This window comes from Amyelois transitella, chromosome 9 (genome assembly GCF_032362555.1).
Source record: "Amyelois transitella isolate CPQ chromosome 9, ilAmyTran1.1, whole genome shotgun sequence".
Lineage (NCBI taxonomy): Eukaryota > Metazoa > Arthropoda > Insecta > Lepidoptera > Pyralidae > Amyelois > Amyelois transitella.
The window spans coordinates 2,671,292-2,688,518 of NC_083512.1; the positions used below are offsets into that span (position 1 = coordinate 2,671,292).

The 17,227-nt window shown below is 35.3% G+C and overlaps 2 protein-coding genes across 3 annotated transcripts; both read right to left on the minus strand.

The window, feature by feature from the left end:
- Window positions 1–2,766: 2,766 nt before the first annotated feature.
- LOC106130373 (uncharacterized) lies at window positions 2,767–13,966 on the minus strand. 2 transcript variants are annotated; one of them, XM_060945840.1, is made up of 17 exons: window positions 13,804–13,966; window positions 13,371–13,504; window positions 12,914–13,035; window positions 12,398–12,555; window positions 11,690–11,870; window positions 11,205–11,311; window positions 10,509–10,730; window positions 9,787–9,978; window positions 9,033–9,219; window positions 8,416–8,558; window positions 6,921–7,040; window positions 6,153–6,357; window positions 5,406–5,492; window positions 4,777–4,985; window positions 4,139–4,234; window positions 3,686–3,829; window positions 2,767–3,162 (listed from the first exon to the last, which is right to left on the minus strand). In XM_060945840.1, exons 1-17 carry the CDS (start codon window positions 13,876–13,878, stop codon window positions 2,968–2,970), a joined length of 2,577 nt encoding a protein of 858 aa, XP_060801823.1. In that variant the 5' UTR covers window positions 13,879–13,966; the 3' UTR covers window positions 2,767–2,967. The 2 variants fall into 2 exon arrangements, with proteins under 2 accessions (XP_060801823.1, XP_060801824.1); XM_060945841.1 differs by lacking the exon at window positions 6,921–7,040.
- LOC106130374 (frataxin homolog, mitochondrial) lies at window positions 13,916–16,970 on the minus strand. Its single transcript, XM_013329207.2, has 2 exons — window positions 16,597–16,970; window positions 13,916–14,213 (listed from the first exon to the last, which is right to left on the minus strand). Exons 1-2 carry the CDS (start codon window positions 16,879–16,881, stop codon window positions 13,962–13,964), a joined length of 537 nt encoding a protein of 178 aa, XP_013184661.2. The 5' UTR covers window positions 16,882–16,970; the 3' UTR covers window positions 13,916–13,961.
- Window positions 16,971–17,227: the final 257 nt, after the last annotated feature.

Genomic DNA, 17,227 nt, shown 5'->3' on the forward strand with positions numbered 1-17,227 from the left:
ATCAGTGAAGTTACTTACCTACTTGTTCCTCAATAATCCAAGTTGGAACGTGAATAAAAAATCCCTGTGTAAGCTCTTCGAAACAGGGTTTATATGATAGAAGTAAACTTCAGACTGTGTCATAAGTTTTATAACAGAATTTATGGCACTGCGCTAGTGCAGTGTTTCTCAAACTCAAACACCCCTTAAACTTGATCAATATAATTTGATGCGTAGAAAAGATAAAGTCTACCCAACATTTAGTCGTAAAACCTATTTTATTACAAAATTTCAATGTTTTACAGGACCTAAACTTTACAATAAAGTAAACGGAATAACTGAAATACACAACCTTAATAAATATCTAATGAAGAAAAAACTACAAAGATGGCTTAAAACCTTAAATTACGATGACACGGAAAATCTTCTATCAATCTTGTCATAATAAAGTTGTAATCTATATTAATATATAAATCATAATGATAATACTTAAATATTAAAAATACATTTTTAAATATCATATATATCCTAATTACATAACTTACTATATATACATATATTATACTTTACCACATAATATAAAACTAATAAAATACCTTTCAAAATCAAACTTAATGTGTTAATAAACTTTGTACTAAACTAAAATACTAACAACCTGAATTTATATAAATAAAAGCGTTAACTTATTTGCCACACTCCATATTCTTCGTAGTCTAACTAAAATGAATTGAATGCTCACAGTCGCACGGCGCATGAGTCATGCTTGTTTACACCAATCTTGGGATATTTTGTACCTCCGTGGTAATTATGTAGGTAGTTTGAATTGTTTAATTAGTTAGACACCTTTATGTTCGTAATATATTATAATTTTGTACTTAACTTGAGAAAATAATAAATGTTCTTTCTAAATGTAAATAAATATTCCTAAAATGTTATTTTGTGAAGGGACCTAGTGTTTATAATACAGGCTCGGCCTAGTTAAACACTAGTGTGATGGACTCAACCAATAATTATGTGATTACGATTACCTAAATACATTATTACTGTACCTAATTAGACGTAAGTCCAAATATGTATGTTTTTATGAAATAAATAAATTATTATTATTATTTCTTTGTGATGACCGCAACATTATTCTTCTTCTTCGTCGTTACCTTTTCCCACAGTGGGGTCGGCACAGTATGTTAGTTTTTCCAATTACTTCTGTCAATTTCCATCTCATTGTCATTGCCAGCAACATTATTAATAAACTTAAATTATTAATCGAATACCATAGCCCTGGTTTCCATTCTAAAATGCCGAAAACCACACGGTATTTTTATTTTTGTGTACATTTATTTACTTTAGGTTTTTTCTGTGTAGCTTCATCAATCCAAAGATAATGATATAAGTAATAAACTCAATCTGTTCCCACACGTAATGAGCAAAATAAGGGATCATTTAGCACATAAATTTTCTTAGTATTCTAAAAATAAGATAGTGTCTCTTAAACATGACACCTTTTAGAATTAAGTACAATTTCCGTGCATTAATGATGGACTGTGTGGAAGGTATTTTTCATTGAATTTTCAGTAAAATATTCCACGTATCTGTCTCACTGGTCACATAAGAATTTCCTTTAAAACTGACTTCAAAAAGGAGGAGATACTCAATTCTACCAAATATTTAACAATGACAATTGATAAGTATCAGGTATAGTTTCTTTATTTAAAAAAATGATTCATACATAATCACGTCTACTTCCCCTGTGGGGCAGACAGAGTCAACAGTCTGATGAGAGTGATTGGTTACTTTTAGGTGTTTGGCTTGAATTTAGTAATTCAAATTGTAATTGAAATGCAAACAGTGACAGCTCATTCCTGTCCAAAAAAAAATCCCAAATTGAATAGCCTTTCCCTTAGTCGTCTTTTACAAAATATATGGAAAAATATGAACTGGTCCTATACTAAAGTAGCGAGAACTACACGACACTGACAAAAGCAGTGCTGCACAGTTTGAGAGCCACAGTCCTTGGACATCGACGTCTCCGGGCGACCTGAACTTTAGATTTTCTTTTAACTTGTTGTAAAGTTGCATCTAGACGCCAGATGATAATTCTATTACGCTGACAGTTGCGACTTGAATGGGCCCTGGATATCGTACGATATTCATGCCAATATCGAACTTCTACAATTCAATTTTTGTACGCGGATTTAGTTTGAGTAGGATTTGTTCCGGTCTCATTGCAAGTGACAATGTTGGTGGACTCAATCGATCCAGTTATAAACTAGGTATGGCCCGTGGTTTTGTTCTGGTGGGAACTTCGAGCTTTAGCCTATAACTAAACTATAACCCTTTAGCGTATAACTAACTATGTATGCTGAGTTGGGTCCCTATTCAAAACCATGTAAAGATTTTGTTTTAATGTACTGTACACAATGTTTTTCATTCATTCGTTCATCTATATAAGATTCCATCGTTGAGATCACTCAACGATGGAATCTTATATAGATGAACGAATGAATGATACCTACTAATCATAGTAGGTACATACACATTTGTTTTTCTTTTTATTAATTTCGTCCCTCTTTTGTTTTTCTTCTATTTTTTTAAATTTGAACGCAATTTACAAAAAATTAAGTTTTGGTATGACATTAGATTTATATTTTGGTATTTTTTCGCCCTCAAAAAACATGGATGGACTTTAACAGCAAAATTTTGAATAACCTTAGTATTATCACATCCCATTATAATCCTAGGGATATTAAAAGAGAAAACAAGACGTAAATAATTATATTTGTACGTTTATTGAATCTGATATTTCATAACAAGTCATAAATATTTTTTACATAACAGCAATTTTGCTAAAACGCGTTTTAGTATCAGTATACAAGCATAGATTAAAAATAAAGCTGCCAACCAATTATTATAGCCTTATTAATTTTATACCCAAATACTAAGGAACAAACAACCAGCGTCAAAATCTAGACTTAGTAAGTCATAAAAAAATCACAATACACCATCTGCAGAAGGTTTAAACATGCCATAGAGTTCGATCAGCTGTTTGTTAGACCTTCCTAAAGACTTGATGTTACGGATATCGTCCCTCCTGTTGATGTGAACGCGGGCGCCTTCTATCCCGGACCAGGTCTTAGCCAACATGACCAATTTACTCCAGGGCATCGGCCATTCACCACGTAGAAACTGTGAAATCGTATAAAAAAGAAGATATAAGTACTTTATTTTTTAAGTCACTTTGAATAACTAAGTTTCGCATTTACTGTAGGCAATAAAATTATTTTAAAACAATGTTGTAAAAAGGATAAAAGCTTAAAGATAAAAAAGGTAAAAAAATAAATTCGTCGAAAACCATACAAAAAAAAGAAAACGAACATAAAAAAAAATTACAAGTGCCGGAACGGGATTACGCAAAGATGACATAAACCAAGTCTCTATCCCCTACGGGCAAACAGTCTCTTAAAGACTTTAAGGCTCTACTGTTTGGCTTAATAACAGAATTTAGATTCAAATAACGACCACGATGCAAGAAAAAACCTAAAAGAAGCTTCTTTAATATACATTATTAAGGGAGAGGCTGCCCCTCGTTTAGTCGCCTTCTACAACATCCATGGGAAACAGATGGAGTGGTCCTATTCTTTTTTATTGGTGCCAGGAACCACACGGCGCAAACGGCACAGACTAGTGAAAAAATATTATTTTCATTTACCTGATCAAAAGGTCTACGTCCAATATGGAACATGACGTACAACAATGGTGCCTTATTCAAAGGAATATCCACTCCACCAGGCTCTTGTATGCCCAACTCTTTGTAAATTCTCTCCGCATGTAGTTGTAGGTGGTCAGAAATCACCTGGAATTGAACATGTAATTGAGAATCATTTCATAGGTAATTTCAATAAATTGGAATTAATTTAAAAAAATAGATATAGGACAATTCCTATATCTATTTTTTTGTATGTGAACGCGCTAATCTTAGAAAGATGTGGACGGATTTTGTTCCAGAGGGTTTCTGAAGAAGGTTCATATCTACTTATAAATGCTACCTATATTTACTATTAAGTGTTGTTGATTTATAAAAATAGATGGCGCTTCTCGCAATACAATTCTTTCCCTCAGTACAAGAAGATCGTGTGGCCGACTTTAGAGAAGAAAGGATTACCCGTAAACTATCTCGACCGGGTGACGTCATCAGAATTTGACTAGTTAAGGCCGCGGCGTCGCTTGCACGCTCAGCATTTGCACCTGGTACATCCCCCTTAAATAAACAAAAAGAAGAATACAATATTACTTTACTTTTTAAATAGTTCTATTCGAAAAAATTACACATTTTCCAGACAAGGATATATATATACCTAAAATATTTTGTCAAAATATATTCCCAAAAAAAAGTAATACTTTAGATGCAAATCAATTCTGTCGAATGTATAAAATTAAGACGGCATATTTTAAGTTGAAATATCGCAACTAATATTATTAAAAATGTGATGTGTGTGTGTGTGTGTGTGTGTGTGTGTGTGATGATATCTACTGAACCAATCATGAGTACTTTTTATCCCGGTAAAAACTATAGTTCCCGTGGGATTTGCGAAAAACCTGTACATATTCTTTTGTAGGTGGGGCTAAATTCACGCGAGCGAAGCTGCGGATTAAATCTAGTACTACATAATATTATAATTCGGATTATTAATATCATATTCTTTTGGCATCCATCCGGTTCCGTCCATCTATGATCACATAATAAGTAAGTGAGATGATTAAAATTTCACAAAATGAAATATAAAATTCATTTAAATATACCTCTTCAAAAAATTCCGCGAATTCTGGAAAATCTTCGAGTCCAAATTGGTTCGACAGAGTAACAGTTTTCCTGGACTGTGTCACCAACTGTTCTATTTCTTGTGTGTGTTTGTCATCCTCGTCTATAGAGCATAAAGCTTCGGCTATGGCCAACGCTATAGACGACGGTGAACTATGGCTGCCGTCAAAACTCACTGAGCTAGACGTGGCTGTGAAAACAATATTAAAATTATTGAGATTTTGTATGCTTTAAGGCCAATTTTATTGTACTGACGGTGATAGACTCGATACACAAGTCACGCCTCTTTCCCGAAGTGAAAGGCAGACTAGGTTATCTTTACATATGGCTTTGATTATACTTATACATTATCTACGTCTAGTTAAACGTAATTATATGTATCTATGTATGTATTATCTAGTCTATAAAAAGGTCAGGTCAGGCCAAGAGTACCTAAAACCGACGAGCTAGCAAGAAGTGAGTTATGCATGTGGATGTCGCAAAAGTAGTATGCACGAATCGTGGCAAATGGGTAGATGCAGTCTCTGCCTACCCCTCTGGGAAAGAGGCGTGATTTTATGTATGCAAATGCCTGCCATCCAAACAGAAACCACGTCATAATTATACTCACTTGTATTCCCGAGGCTTACAATTCTCACGTGTTTTCTTGGTCTGTTCGGCCTGTCGCTCATATTGTGAGCTTCGCCGTTAGCTGGCACTAAAAGACATAACATACATTTTAAGTTAGCAAATCGGAACACATGATCCATATGCTTATATCATAAAGCAGCAGTTTAAAAAGATGTTTATGTTTGCATTTGTCCAACTGTAAAAAAGCGGCTTTTCTTTCATCCCAGTCATTTAAAGTCATAAACCTTAATTGTTTAAATAACAACTATCATTATATAAATTACTAGCGACCTGCCCCGGCTTCGCACGGGTGCAAAATTATAAACATTATTATACATAAAAACCTTCCTGTTACAAAAAACCGCATCAAAATCCGTTGCGTAATTTTAAAGATTTAAGCATACAGACAGACTAAAATAGCGACTTTGTTTTATACTATGTAGTGATTACGTCGTTAAAGGCGACTAACTCACTTTTTGGAAACTTGGGATTCTTCCTGCAGGCGATGGGCTAGCAACCTGTTACTATTCCATTATTAAGACTCCTCTAAAAGACTAAAACCTACCATACTTTCCTCGTCTCATTCTACACCTAATTCAGTCTCCGGTTATATGAGAAGAATGTCTCTAACTTATTTGGTTTTTGTGTTTCAATAAAATCTACACGTCTTTTTCTTAGCCTAATTCAGCATTTAAATACCTTCGCAGTAATACGATTAAACCTTTATTTCAATAAAAAAAGAACGTACCATTCTTTTCCCTCCTCGCCTCATTCTTCGCCCAATTCAGCATCTCTTCGTAGGCGACTGTGATCAACATTTGCAATAACACAGAACCTCCGACCGGGTTAATGTGAGAAGGCAATGTCTTCTCTATTACTATACAAGCGTTGTAGAATGTCCGAGGCACGCAATCGAGAGATCGGGAGATACAAGTTAAACAGAGAGACATCGTCTGTAATATGAAATTAATGATGATTTATGGGGATGACAAGGAGTGGTCCTATTCTTTATTTATTGATGCCGGGAACCACACGGCACAAAAACATTAAAAGTGTATCACACATGTGTGCAAAAGAAGCATTAAAGCAGAATAAATGCAGTGGAAATGAGAGCTTTAAATATGTGAAATTGAGTGACCGGATAAGGAACAGCGTGATAAGGGTATGGTTGTGATGTGAAAGAAGATATAGTTACAGGAATAGAAAAGGGTATATTAAGATGGTTTGGTCATGTGGAGAGGATGAATGAAAGCAGGTTGACTAAACAGGGAGGGGAGGAAGGGAGGGAAAGGTCGAAGTGGGAAGACCTAGACGAACGTATCATGATCAAATTAAGGACGTCCTGGTAAAGTGTCAGGTCAAGAGTACCCGAAACCGCCGAGCTTGCATTACGAGAGTCATGAATGTGAATGAAGCAATATATGTATTCAGAGATCGTGGCAAGTGTAAAGAGGTAGTCTCTGCCTACCCCTCCGGGAAAGAGGCGTGATTTTGTGTATTTATATATGTATCACACCTGATACATAGATGCGCCGCTCCGCACGGCGTTAACTAAGATCGGAGGGATGAACTGTAGCGCCGACCCCGCCGTTGCAAGCGCCCCCGCCAGCCACGGCGGCCGGCGGTCACACCACACCTCGAACGAGAATCACTACTTATTGTGGAGTCCCCCTTATTATTTTCTGTCTGTATGTATAACATAATGTTATGTTATACATACATACAGAAAATAATCCTCGTCTCTGTGCTGCTGTATGTTACATATATATATGTATATATATATCGTCTCTGTGCTGCTGTATGTTACATATATATATATATATATGTATACATATATATATGTAACATACAGCAGCACAGAGACGAGGAAGGAAAATAATGGTACGTTTTTTTTTTTGTTGAAATAAAGTTTTTAATAGATACGTACATATAATCACGTGTCACCCCCTAATAATAATCACCCCTTGCAGGGGAGACAGAGCCAACAGTCTTGAAAAGACTGATAGGCCACGTTCAGCTATTTGGCTTTAAGATGGAAGTGAGATTCAAATAGTGACAGGTTTCTAGCCCATCGCCTAAAAGAAGAATCCCAAGTTTATAAGCTTAGTCGCCTTTTACGACATCCATGGGAAAGAGATGGAGTGGTTCTTTTCTCTATTGGTGCCGAGAACCACAAGGCTATAATATAACATATAATCACGTCTATATCCATTGCGGGGCAGACGGGGCTATCAGTCATCAAAAGACGCTCAGCTGCTTGGCTTGATGATAGATTTGAGATTCAAACAGTGACAATGTATGTATGTATGCATTAAATCTCGGAAAATTGTGGACGATGTTGGAAAGAGGGTTTTCTGAGGAAGTTTTGATGATGAAGAGGCCGTACCTGCTAGGGCGGGTCGCTAGTAAAAAATAATATTATTTTATTATAATTTTATGCACGTAAAATGTACAACAGGTGGACTTAATGCCACAAGGCATTCTCTGCCAGTCGAAAGTAATCTATGTATTTCTATGCAGGGAATGTGTCAATTAGAAATACCAAGTTTCTGTCCACCCTCCGGAAATAAAGCTTTTTTGTATTTTATGTATGTTATATATGTATTTTTGTTATTATTATTTGCTGTGTATAATTTGGAAACTGCATTCTGTAGCTTTCAAAGTCTTTTTGAGACTTGGTTCTGTCTGCCCGCAAAGGGTGAACGTTTTGTTGTTGATAGTAAGCGTCTCTTGGCAACGTCGAGACATCACTTACGTCATATGTCATCTGTCAATCATTAGCGAAGAATGTGACGCGCTCAGCCAATAGCCGCGACGAGTCTAAATCGCGCAAGCAAAGATTTCACAGATTGGAGCACAAACACAACTTCAGACTGATCATCGTCGGAGCCGCGCTTCCCCTGACATCACAATAGCCTAGTAAAAGACCTAATAAACTACCTGTCTACAGACATAATCGTTCTTAGATTGACCTGGATCTCCTTAACCTATTCAAATTGTATTTATCATACCTGTCTTTTGTCTAAACACGAGGCCCAGTCCTTTCCAGAAATTTCTAGGGCGTAACACAAGGTGGATTTCAATTCCGTCTTGCTGCCTATAGTGGTCAGAATGTAAGTTAACGCACCCGCCGCCCGAGCGTACTCTTCCCCGGCTGAAATAAAAAAAAAAGTATGTCAGTGCAAAGATTTTTTATTTCATCTTTTTTTATCCTTAGTCGCCTTTTACGCCATCCTTGTGGAAGAGGTTGAAGGTACATTTAATATGTATAATATAAACATACATATGATCACGTAACATAACATACATAACATACATATAAACACGTCTATATCCCTTGCGGGATAGACAGAGCCTAACAGTCTTGTAGAGACTGATAGGCCACGTTTAGCTGTTTGGCTTTAAGATAGACTTGAGATTCAAATAGTGATAGGTTGCTAGCCCATCGCCTAAAAGAAGAGTCCCAAGTTTACAAGCCTTAGTCGCCTTTTACGACATCCATGGGAGAGAGATGGAGTGGTCCTATTCTTTTTTTCTATTGGTACTGGGAACCACACGGTACTATAATAATATACGTATACTATATATTAATCAGTGCAAGTTAATCTCAAACTTAAACGGATCTTACCAAGAATATCTTTGCTGAAATTGCAGAACCCATCGGCAGTGCATAGAAAACCTTTACATTTCTTAGGCTTCCCCTCCACACTGTACCAAAGGCCGTCCGCTGGCCAACGGGAATTGTCCTTGGACATGTGCCTTATAGCGTGAATAAGTAGCATTCGTGCTAGGAAGCAGTTACGCATCATTAGAACCTGAAGTGGACATAATTGCTTTTAATAGTCCCAAATTATATTTAAAAAAAATTGGAAATAGTTCTTTATCTGGTCTAGGAGTGCAGTAAGATGATCTACCCTGCAAATTATGAACGGGCTTTGTAGTATGAAATATTTTCTTAGTAAAATATACCTACTTTGAAATTCTACCTACCCGTAAAATAAAAACGTAATTTAAGTTATACATGTAGGTTGCTCCACGATTATGGATCTTTGTTTGACTTAAATTAAAAGGATTGTTACTTAAGCATCACTTCACTGATTTTATATTTCATGTTTTCTACTTTATAGGTAAATTCTTTATTTTAAAATAATTATATTTTTTTTTTATTTTTTCTCTAAAATTATAATCAAACTTCATACTTAAAAAACGGACTGTCATTCTAATCAAGCTTTTAGGTGCGCAACTAAGTTCTCGCTGTTTATCGATAGACGGCTCCAAAAGTGAAGTGAAGCCGTTTTTTACGCATCAAAGTGTCATGGCGTTAGCTTAGACATTCTTTGAACAAGTGGCTTCAATAAAATCGTGATTCCATTCATGATTACCTTGACAACCAAAGAACAAGATGGCTGCGGTTGTGCTAACAATACGATGAGCTCCAATCCAATAGCTGTCTTGTCAGACAAATGTACGACAGGTGAATTAGCTCCGATGTCAAACAGGTTAGGACTGACGAATGTGAACCAAGGGTAAGGACCGTCTTTTGTGGTCTCCGTTTGGTCTTTGTCTTTGAACACCTGTTAATAAGAACCATTTTTTAGTTGTATTTAATAACAGTTGATGTGACATTTTGGTGTAGAAGTTTCTGCCTTAATGGTTGGAAATTTCTCGGTCAGACAAAAAAATACAAATATTATAGATTAAGTGATACCGTTTTTTATTTTGTTTCTTTTCTGTTCCTTTGAAATATTTTAATGGCAAACTCCACATCATTTTGTTTTTACCTTAACTTCTAATAACTGTTTCAAGTTAAGTCAGGATCGATTTAAAGAAAACTTCCGTCCCGCCCAGCTCCGCAAATAAAGCATTTATACTTACATATAAACCTTGCTCTTAAATCTATCTATTAAAAAAAAACTGCATCAAGATCCGTTGTGTAGTTTTAAAGATAAATATATGATAATAAATATAGCATACATACATAGCAAAACAAACTTATGTAAACTCATACTGAATAAACGATATTTGTATTTGTATTTGTATAGAAACATAGGAAGAGACGCGGGAAGCGTCTTTTCTACATACAATGTTGATATAAAGTACCTACCTGATGTATAAAATGCAACTCAGCCCCCCTATACACAAGACACTTGAACAGTTCATTGCACTTGGCGTGCACGTCTCTGACGTCACGCGGCTGCTGCGTGACGTCACGCCCGCACGCGTCGGCGCCGGTCGCGCAGATCGCCGGCAACAGTTGCGCGACACAGAGTAGAATGTTCAGTATGTCGTTTAGCAAGAGAGGTGTGGTTGATGCGGTTGTGTTGGTCTGAAAATGTATCGTATTGTTTCAAAAGATAGTAATAATAGGCAAAAGGTAATATTATAGGTAAATCAAGAAACTTCATTTCATAAAAAAAGTCATTCTTTCATTTTATTTCTCGGTTTGGGCCAAAAGTTCCACTGGCAGAAAATGCCTTATAGCATTAACTCGATCTGTTGTATATTTTATGTGTACCTATAAAGTTTAAATTAATAAATAAAAAAAAAAACATCGGACTTGGATATTTAATTAAAGAAAAGTCCAAAGCGTAAGTGTAGAAGTGGCGGGGAAAACTCATCTACCTATTTACAAAGAAACATTTTTATTACAAAGTTAAAGCCGTATTATAAACTACGTATTGATTGGCGAAATTACTTGAATCACATTTTTTAACCATTTTTTTTAAGAGTACTCTATTAACACAAAATTTCGAGCACATTCGTTAGTGGGAACACTAATTTAATACACAACATTACCTACCTGGCAATATCTAACAGTCAATATAGTGAGAGTTTCATTGAGCATGCCAGCAAATATTCTCTGCGCCATCCTTGGAGGGACTGTGCCCCATAAATCTTTCCTGCTTCCTGAAAATCATAATATAATAACAGGTTTTATGCGAATAGCAAATCATAACGACATCTATATCGTGACGCATGAACTATTACGCGCTACTTGACGCTACTTGTCTTTAAGAAAGTTATTCAATCAATCACATAGATGGCGCTATCGAAAAAATATGCCCAAGACTTATACAAACTAACTCAAAAATACGATATTTTATTACTAGCTACGTGGGCTTCCTTCCCGTCAATCCTTTATTTCTGAAAAAAAAGACTATGACACTCCCTAAGTTCTATTTCTGCGCCAAATTCCGTCAAAATAAGTCAAGTGTTTTTGAATTGATTCGTTTCAAAGAAAAAAAAAATATCTTTAAAATATAACGATCAAAGACGCAAACTTACCATTCATATACAACCACCATCCTTGAACCGAGGGAGTACCAGCGTGGTGTACTACATTATTTCCTTCTATAGGCCTCCCACCAGAATCTTGTAGTATGTACAGGGAAAGAACTCTATTGTGCAAGTCTAGGACCCTCTCCGCAACTGCTTCCGACATTGTGACGTAGCGTTTGTAACACGCCTGAAATTAAGAAAAAAAATTAAAAGGTTTGGTTGTTTTAAATTTTTTTATACAATTAATTAATATTATGCCGAATTAAATCATTAAAATTGTGGTAAATGAAAGTAAACTCAGGAGATAAATAACTATACCTTAAATGTAATTAGTATGATCACTTATTACATGATGCAATATGTACCTATTCATAAGTTATTTTCATTAATATCCATTTGAATAAATTAATATCACTTTTTTTTATTTTACTCAATGGTGTTCTTCAGGGACCTTTTTTAGGCCTTTACTTTTTTTTTCAATATATAAATATAGTCACGTTTATATCCTTTGCGGTAGTTTTGTCAGAGCCAATAGTCTCGAAAAGACTGGAAGGCTATATTCAGTTGTATGGCTTAAAGATAAAATTGAGATTCAAATAGTGACAGGTTGCCAGCCCATCGCCATTGCCACTAGAGGATTCCCAAGTTTAGCAAAAAAATATGTACATATGTACAAAAGATAAAAAAAAAAATCCTTTTCTATTTACAAAATACCTGCATTGCCGAAATTTTGTCATTGCTGCAGCTATCTTCGACGTGTTGCACATAGCAATAGAGGCTATTTTTGAGCAACGCGGCCGCACCCAATGTTGCGGTCAAGACAGGCAAGTCAGCATGGTCAAGAGCCTCTTGTGCAAGAACGTGGAGGTGTTCTGAGGAAGAAAAAAGAAATAATTAACATTTTTTTTTTTTGTAACAGGCTAGTATCCTATTAGAAAGTGTACACGTCTTTACGTTTTTGCCTCCAGAAAACCTATTTTGTTACGTTCAAATTTAGAGTTACAGAACTCAAAATTTCGAGAATGTCAATAATTTTTATAGGTACAATACCATTCATTAAACAGTAGTGTTTGTGTCACATAACGGACATTTTAGCGCAAGGGGAAAGATGTTGTCTCTATCTACCTACAGGAAAAGAGACGTGACCATATTTCTGTATTTTAACATATTTCTTGCAACTGCGGCGGTACTACTTAAGTGCAAATTATGTATATTCTGTCGTTATCTTACCTAGTAACAAATCACTCGATTTTATGGCAAGATGGACAAATTTATCAGGATCCGAAGTCTTTGCGACGCCGCCATCTTTTTTTTCTTCTTCCTCCGTGACGACAAACATTCCTGAGCCATGCCTGGAAATATATAAAATCACTTTATTATAGAAATCTATATAATCTCTGCACCAGTCCAGGGTCTTTTTCTGACTTATGTACATTAGTTTGGTTGCTAACCGATGCTCTTCATCACAAAACAGCTTAGTAGTAGACAGAGCCAACAATCTTAAAAAGACTGAAGCCACAATCAGATGTCATGGTTACCTATTCAGAACATCGTAAGAAAACCTGATATCATTAGGGTAACTGGATGTGAACTATGATCCAAAACGGGTTAGGTACACCTGCAAAGACTGCTGATGTCAGACAGAGAGTTCAGATAATATTATAAAAAGCATGTCAATGAAACTTACTGGAAAGCAATAGTAAATTCATCTTCTAGCCAAATGACAATTTTGACAGCAGCAAACGAGGCGTTTCTGGGAAAATCCAGTCGACCCCCCACCACTCCCGGACATATTGTCTCCGATAAAACTGTTTGATTTTTCTGAAATTCACATAGTCATTTTAAACAGTTAACTGTGTACCTTACCCTTTAGATGACAATGGTAAGGTGGTCATAACTAATTCCACTGAACTAGCTAGAGGCGACTAAAGAATAAATTATTCTATACTTTTACCAGCACACAAGATCAATTACATGCTGTCTTAAGGAGACTTTGTCAAAAGGTGAGAAGTCTATTCAAGGATTACTGTCACTTTTATTACAAACATTTTTGTTGTTAACATAGGGAAATACCCAACAATAAAATAATTTAATCTAAACCAACTGACAATATTATTTACCTGATAATATTCCAAATCCCTTTGCAACAAAATAGGGATCCTGTCCATAATATTTCCATCTTCAATAACCTCCATTTTGAATTAAAAAAATAAAATAAAACAAAAACAAAAATAAAAATTCAACAAATCTATTTACTCAATAAAATTAATAATAATTCTTAAACTACACTATGTGTACAAGATTTGAAATCCACTTCGTTCTGCACTATTTTGGATATTTCGTCTTGAAGTAATTTGTGCAAGGATACACCATCGTGTTTATAAATCCAGTAGCCTCCGTTCTTTAAAACTAAGTCGTAACGTTTTGGCCCCGACACTGGTGAACTAAGCCAAATTTGCTTATTGGGAGTTTGTCTGTTGATCACGTATGTACCGTAAGAACTTCCTAGTGCAACTGTCAACACACCATCCTGTAAAATTATAAAAACTTGTTATAGATTTATAAAATTTTATCATACATCCCACCTCGGCCATGTACCAATGTCTATTTTCAAAGTTATGTTCATTAGTTTAAACACTAACCAATGCTGTTACATCGTAAGGAAACCTGCACATTCAGGCAACTGTATGTGTAACTATGATTGATCCAATACAGATTAGGTTCCCCTTTAAATGTTGCGGAGGTCAGATGGGAGTTGCTTCGTATAAAAACCTGACTCACCTAATCCAGGATCCATGGTCAAAGGCAAACCCCAGGCTGCTTCTAGAGTAAATTCTTAATCAAATGCAACAATATTTTAAAATCAATAACATTTTCCATTCCCAACAATATGGGTTCACTGCCGGGAAGTCCACCACTGATGCGGGAGTAGCACTTGTTACTCAAATCTATGACGCGTGGGAGAGTTCACAGGATTCAGTTGGAGTCTTTTGCGATCTCTCTAAAGCATTTGATTGCGTAGATCATCAGACACTTTTGCGTAAACTTCGTCAATATGGGTTTGACCACAAATCAACTAAACTAATGGCATCCATTTGACTGATAGGCTTCAAACTGTAGATATTAATGGAGTAAAGTCAAGCGGATCAAGCGTCTCAATGGGTGTTCCTCAGGGCTCAATTTTAGGACCATTCCTCTTCTTGGTATATGTCAATGACCTGCCTTTTATGGTGGAAAAACAGGCGGGTATAGTGCTGTTTGCCGATGACACTTCTTTAATATTTAAATTAGATCGCCATAGCGAAAATGTAAGTTCGGTTAATAATATACTGTCGGCCATATCTATCTGGTTCTCAACCAACAATCTTCTTTTAAATGCTAATAAGACCCAATGCATTAAATTTACCCTTCCAAACGTAAGGCAGGCCAATACTGACATAATACTGGAAGGCCAGAAATTAGAATTTGTTGAAAATACAAAGTTTTTAGGAATTATAATTGATGCAAAGCTACAGTGGGGTGCTCATATTTCTAAACTATCCAATAGACTTAGCTCTGCCGCTTATGCTGTTAGGAGGATCCGACAATTGACAGATGTAGCTACAGCTAGGCTTGTTTATTTCAGCTATTTTCATAGCTTGTTATCTTATGGTTTACTTTTATGGGGTAGCGCGGCTGATATACAAACTATTTTTATAATTCAGAAAAGGGCCGTTCGCGCAATTTACGGCTTAGGACCAAGAGACTCATTAAGACAACTCTTTAAGAAAATAAACATACCTACAGTAGCGTCCCAGTACATTTTTGATCTTATAATGTATGTTAGGAAAAATACCTCTTTTTTTCAAAAAGTTAGTGCCACAACTGATAGAAATTTACGTAATAAACATAAATTAGTCATACCGTTTCATAGGCTTAGCAAAGTCAGTAAATCATTTATGGGGAACTGTATACGATTTTATAATAGGTTGCCGGAGTCTGTTCTTGATATGCCCTACCGAAAATTCAAAGAGTATGTAAAGAAAGTACTTTGTGAGAAGGCTTATTATAGGACTGATGATTACCTTAATGATAAAAACATCTGGCTCGAGCTTGGCACAGGAACCTCGTAATTAATTGTAGTTTAATTTGAACTTAAATCAAAATTTCAGTACACTCTGTACATAAATCTTTTTAAAATTGGCAATCCATAAAATATATATATATATATATATATTTTTCTTTTTTCAATATTAAATCTCATAAATATATAAATCTCCCGTGAACAATGTATTCTCCCGTCCACATTATATTCTAAGTATAATTTAATATTGTGAAGTTGACGTTGTTAAAGAAAATGCTGCAGTGCAGTTTGTTACCGCTTCTTCTGCACTGACGCCTTGGAAGCGGCAGTAAACTTAGTTTTTAAGTAATATATTTGACGTCAACCAAGTTGTTAAACCATACGACAATTATTAAGCGATATAATAATATCCTATAATAATGAATAAAAAATTTTGAATTTTGAATTTTTTGAATTTTGAGTAACTAAAGGCAGAAAGTAGAAGATAGATTTGTCACTTATTAATTTTGAGACTGGCAGGAGATGTGTTGTTATTCAAACTTACACTATTTGTACACCATACTTAACCAGCCCATTGAGATACATATACTAACACAAGAAGGATTATATCATCAGAACAAGCACACTCATTAATACAAATGGGATACAAAATCATTTTTATTTTATATGCTTTAAATATTTGACAAATTATGGGAAAAAAGATTTTTCTTACATTTTGGTTTTATGGGATGTGAACCTTGAATTTGTGACTTTAGTGTTATATAAAAATTGTGTTTAAAGGCAACATTCACTAGGGTTAATGAGAATCAGATTTTCATCATTATGTGTCAAGAATTCTATTTATACTTACACTAAAAGTTACATCGGCTCCTTTTAAATTAGGTGCTTGTTCTATCAGCTCCTCAAAATAATCACAAAGAGATTCTAATGTTTCGTTGCAAATTTCTTCAAATACTGCTTGATCCAATACTTCTGAGCGCTCAACTTTATCACTAGAACTTGAGAAATTTCGGAAAACGGGAGAAACAAGTTCATTTTGTTTAGATAACGTTTGGGATCGAACCACTGTACAAGGAATGATATTGATTCTTTTACGTGTCAGCCAGCGACTGGTACGCAGGAAACTCCGTAACATTTTGCTACTGATACAAATTCATAGATCAAACAACCATTTTCTAGGTTAGGTTCTTGTTGACAAAATCCTGAAATGAAAATAGAACTTTGTGAATGACATTGACGTTTGACTTTTTAGGGTACGGAAGTAGTGATGTGATCAACGATTAAAATTGGAATAACTGTTCCGCTAAGTATATTCATACTAAGCAATACTAGGTAAATTTTTTTTCACGTGAAAACTACTTAACTATTGTGTTTTGTTTACCATTTGTAAAAATATTGTGGACAACGAAAAAGACCATAAGATATGCGTGCAGAGCCGCAAGCGAACGCTAATCCACACTAATAATAAATTGTATTTTGGT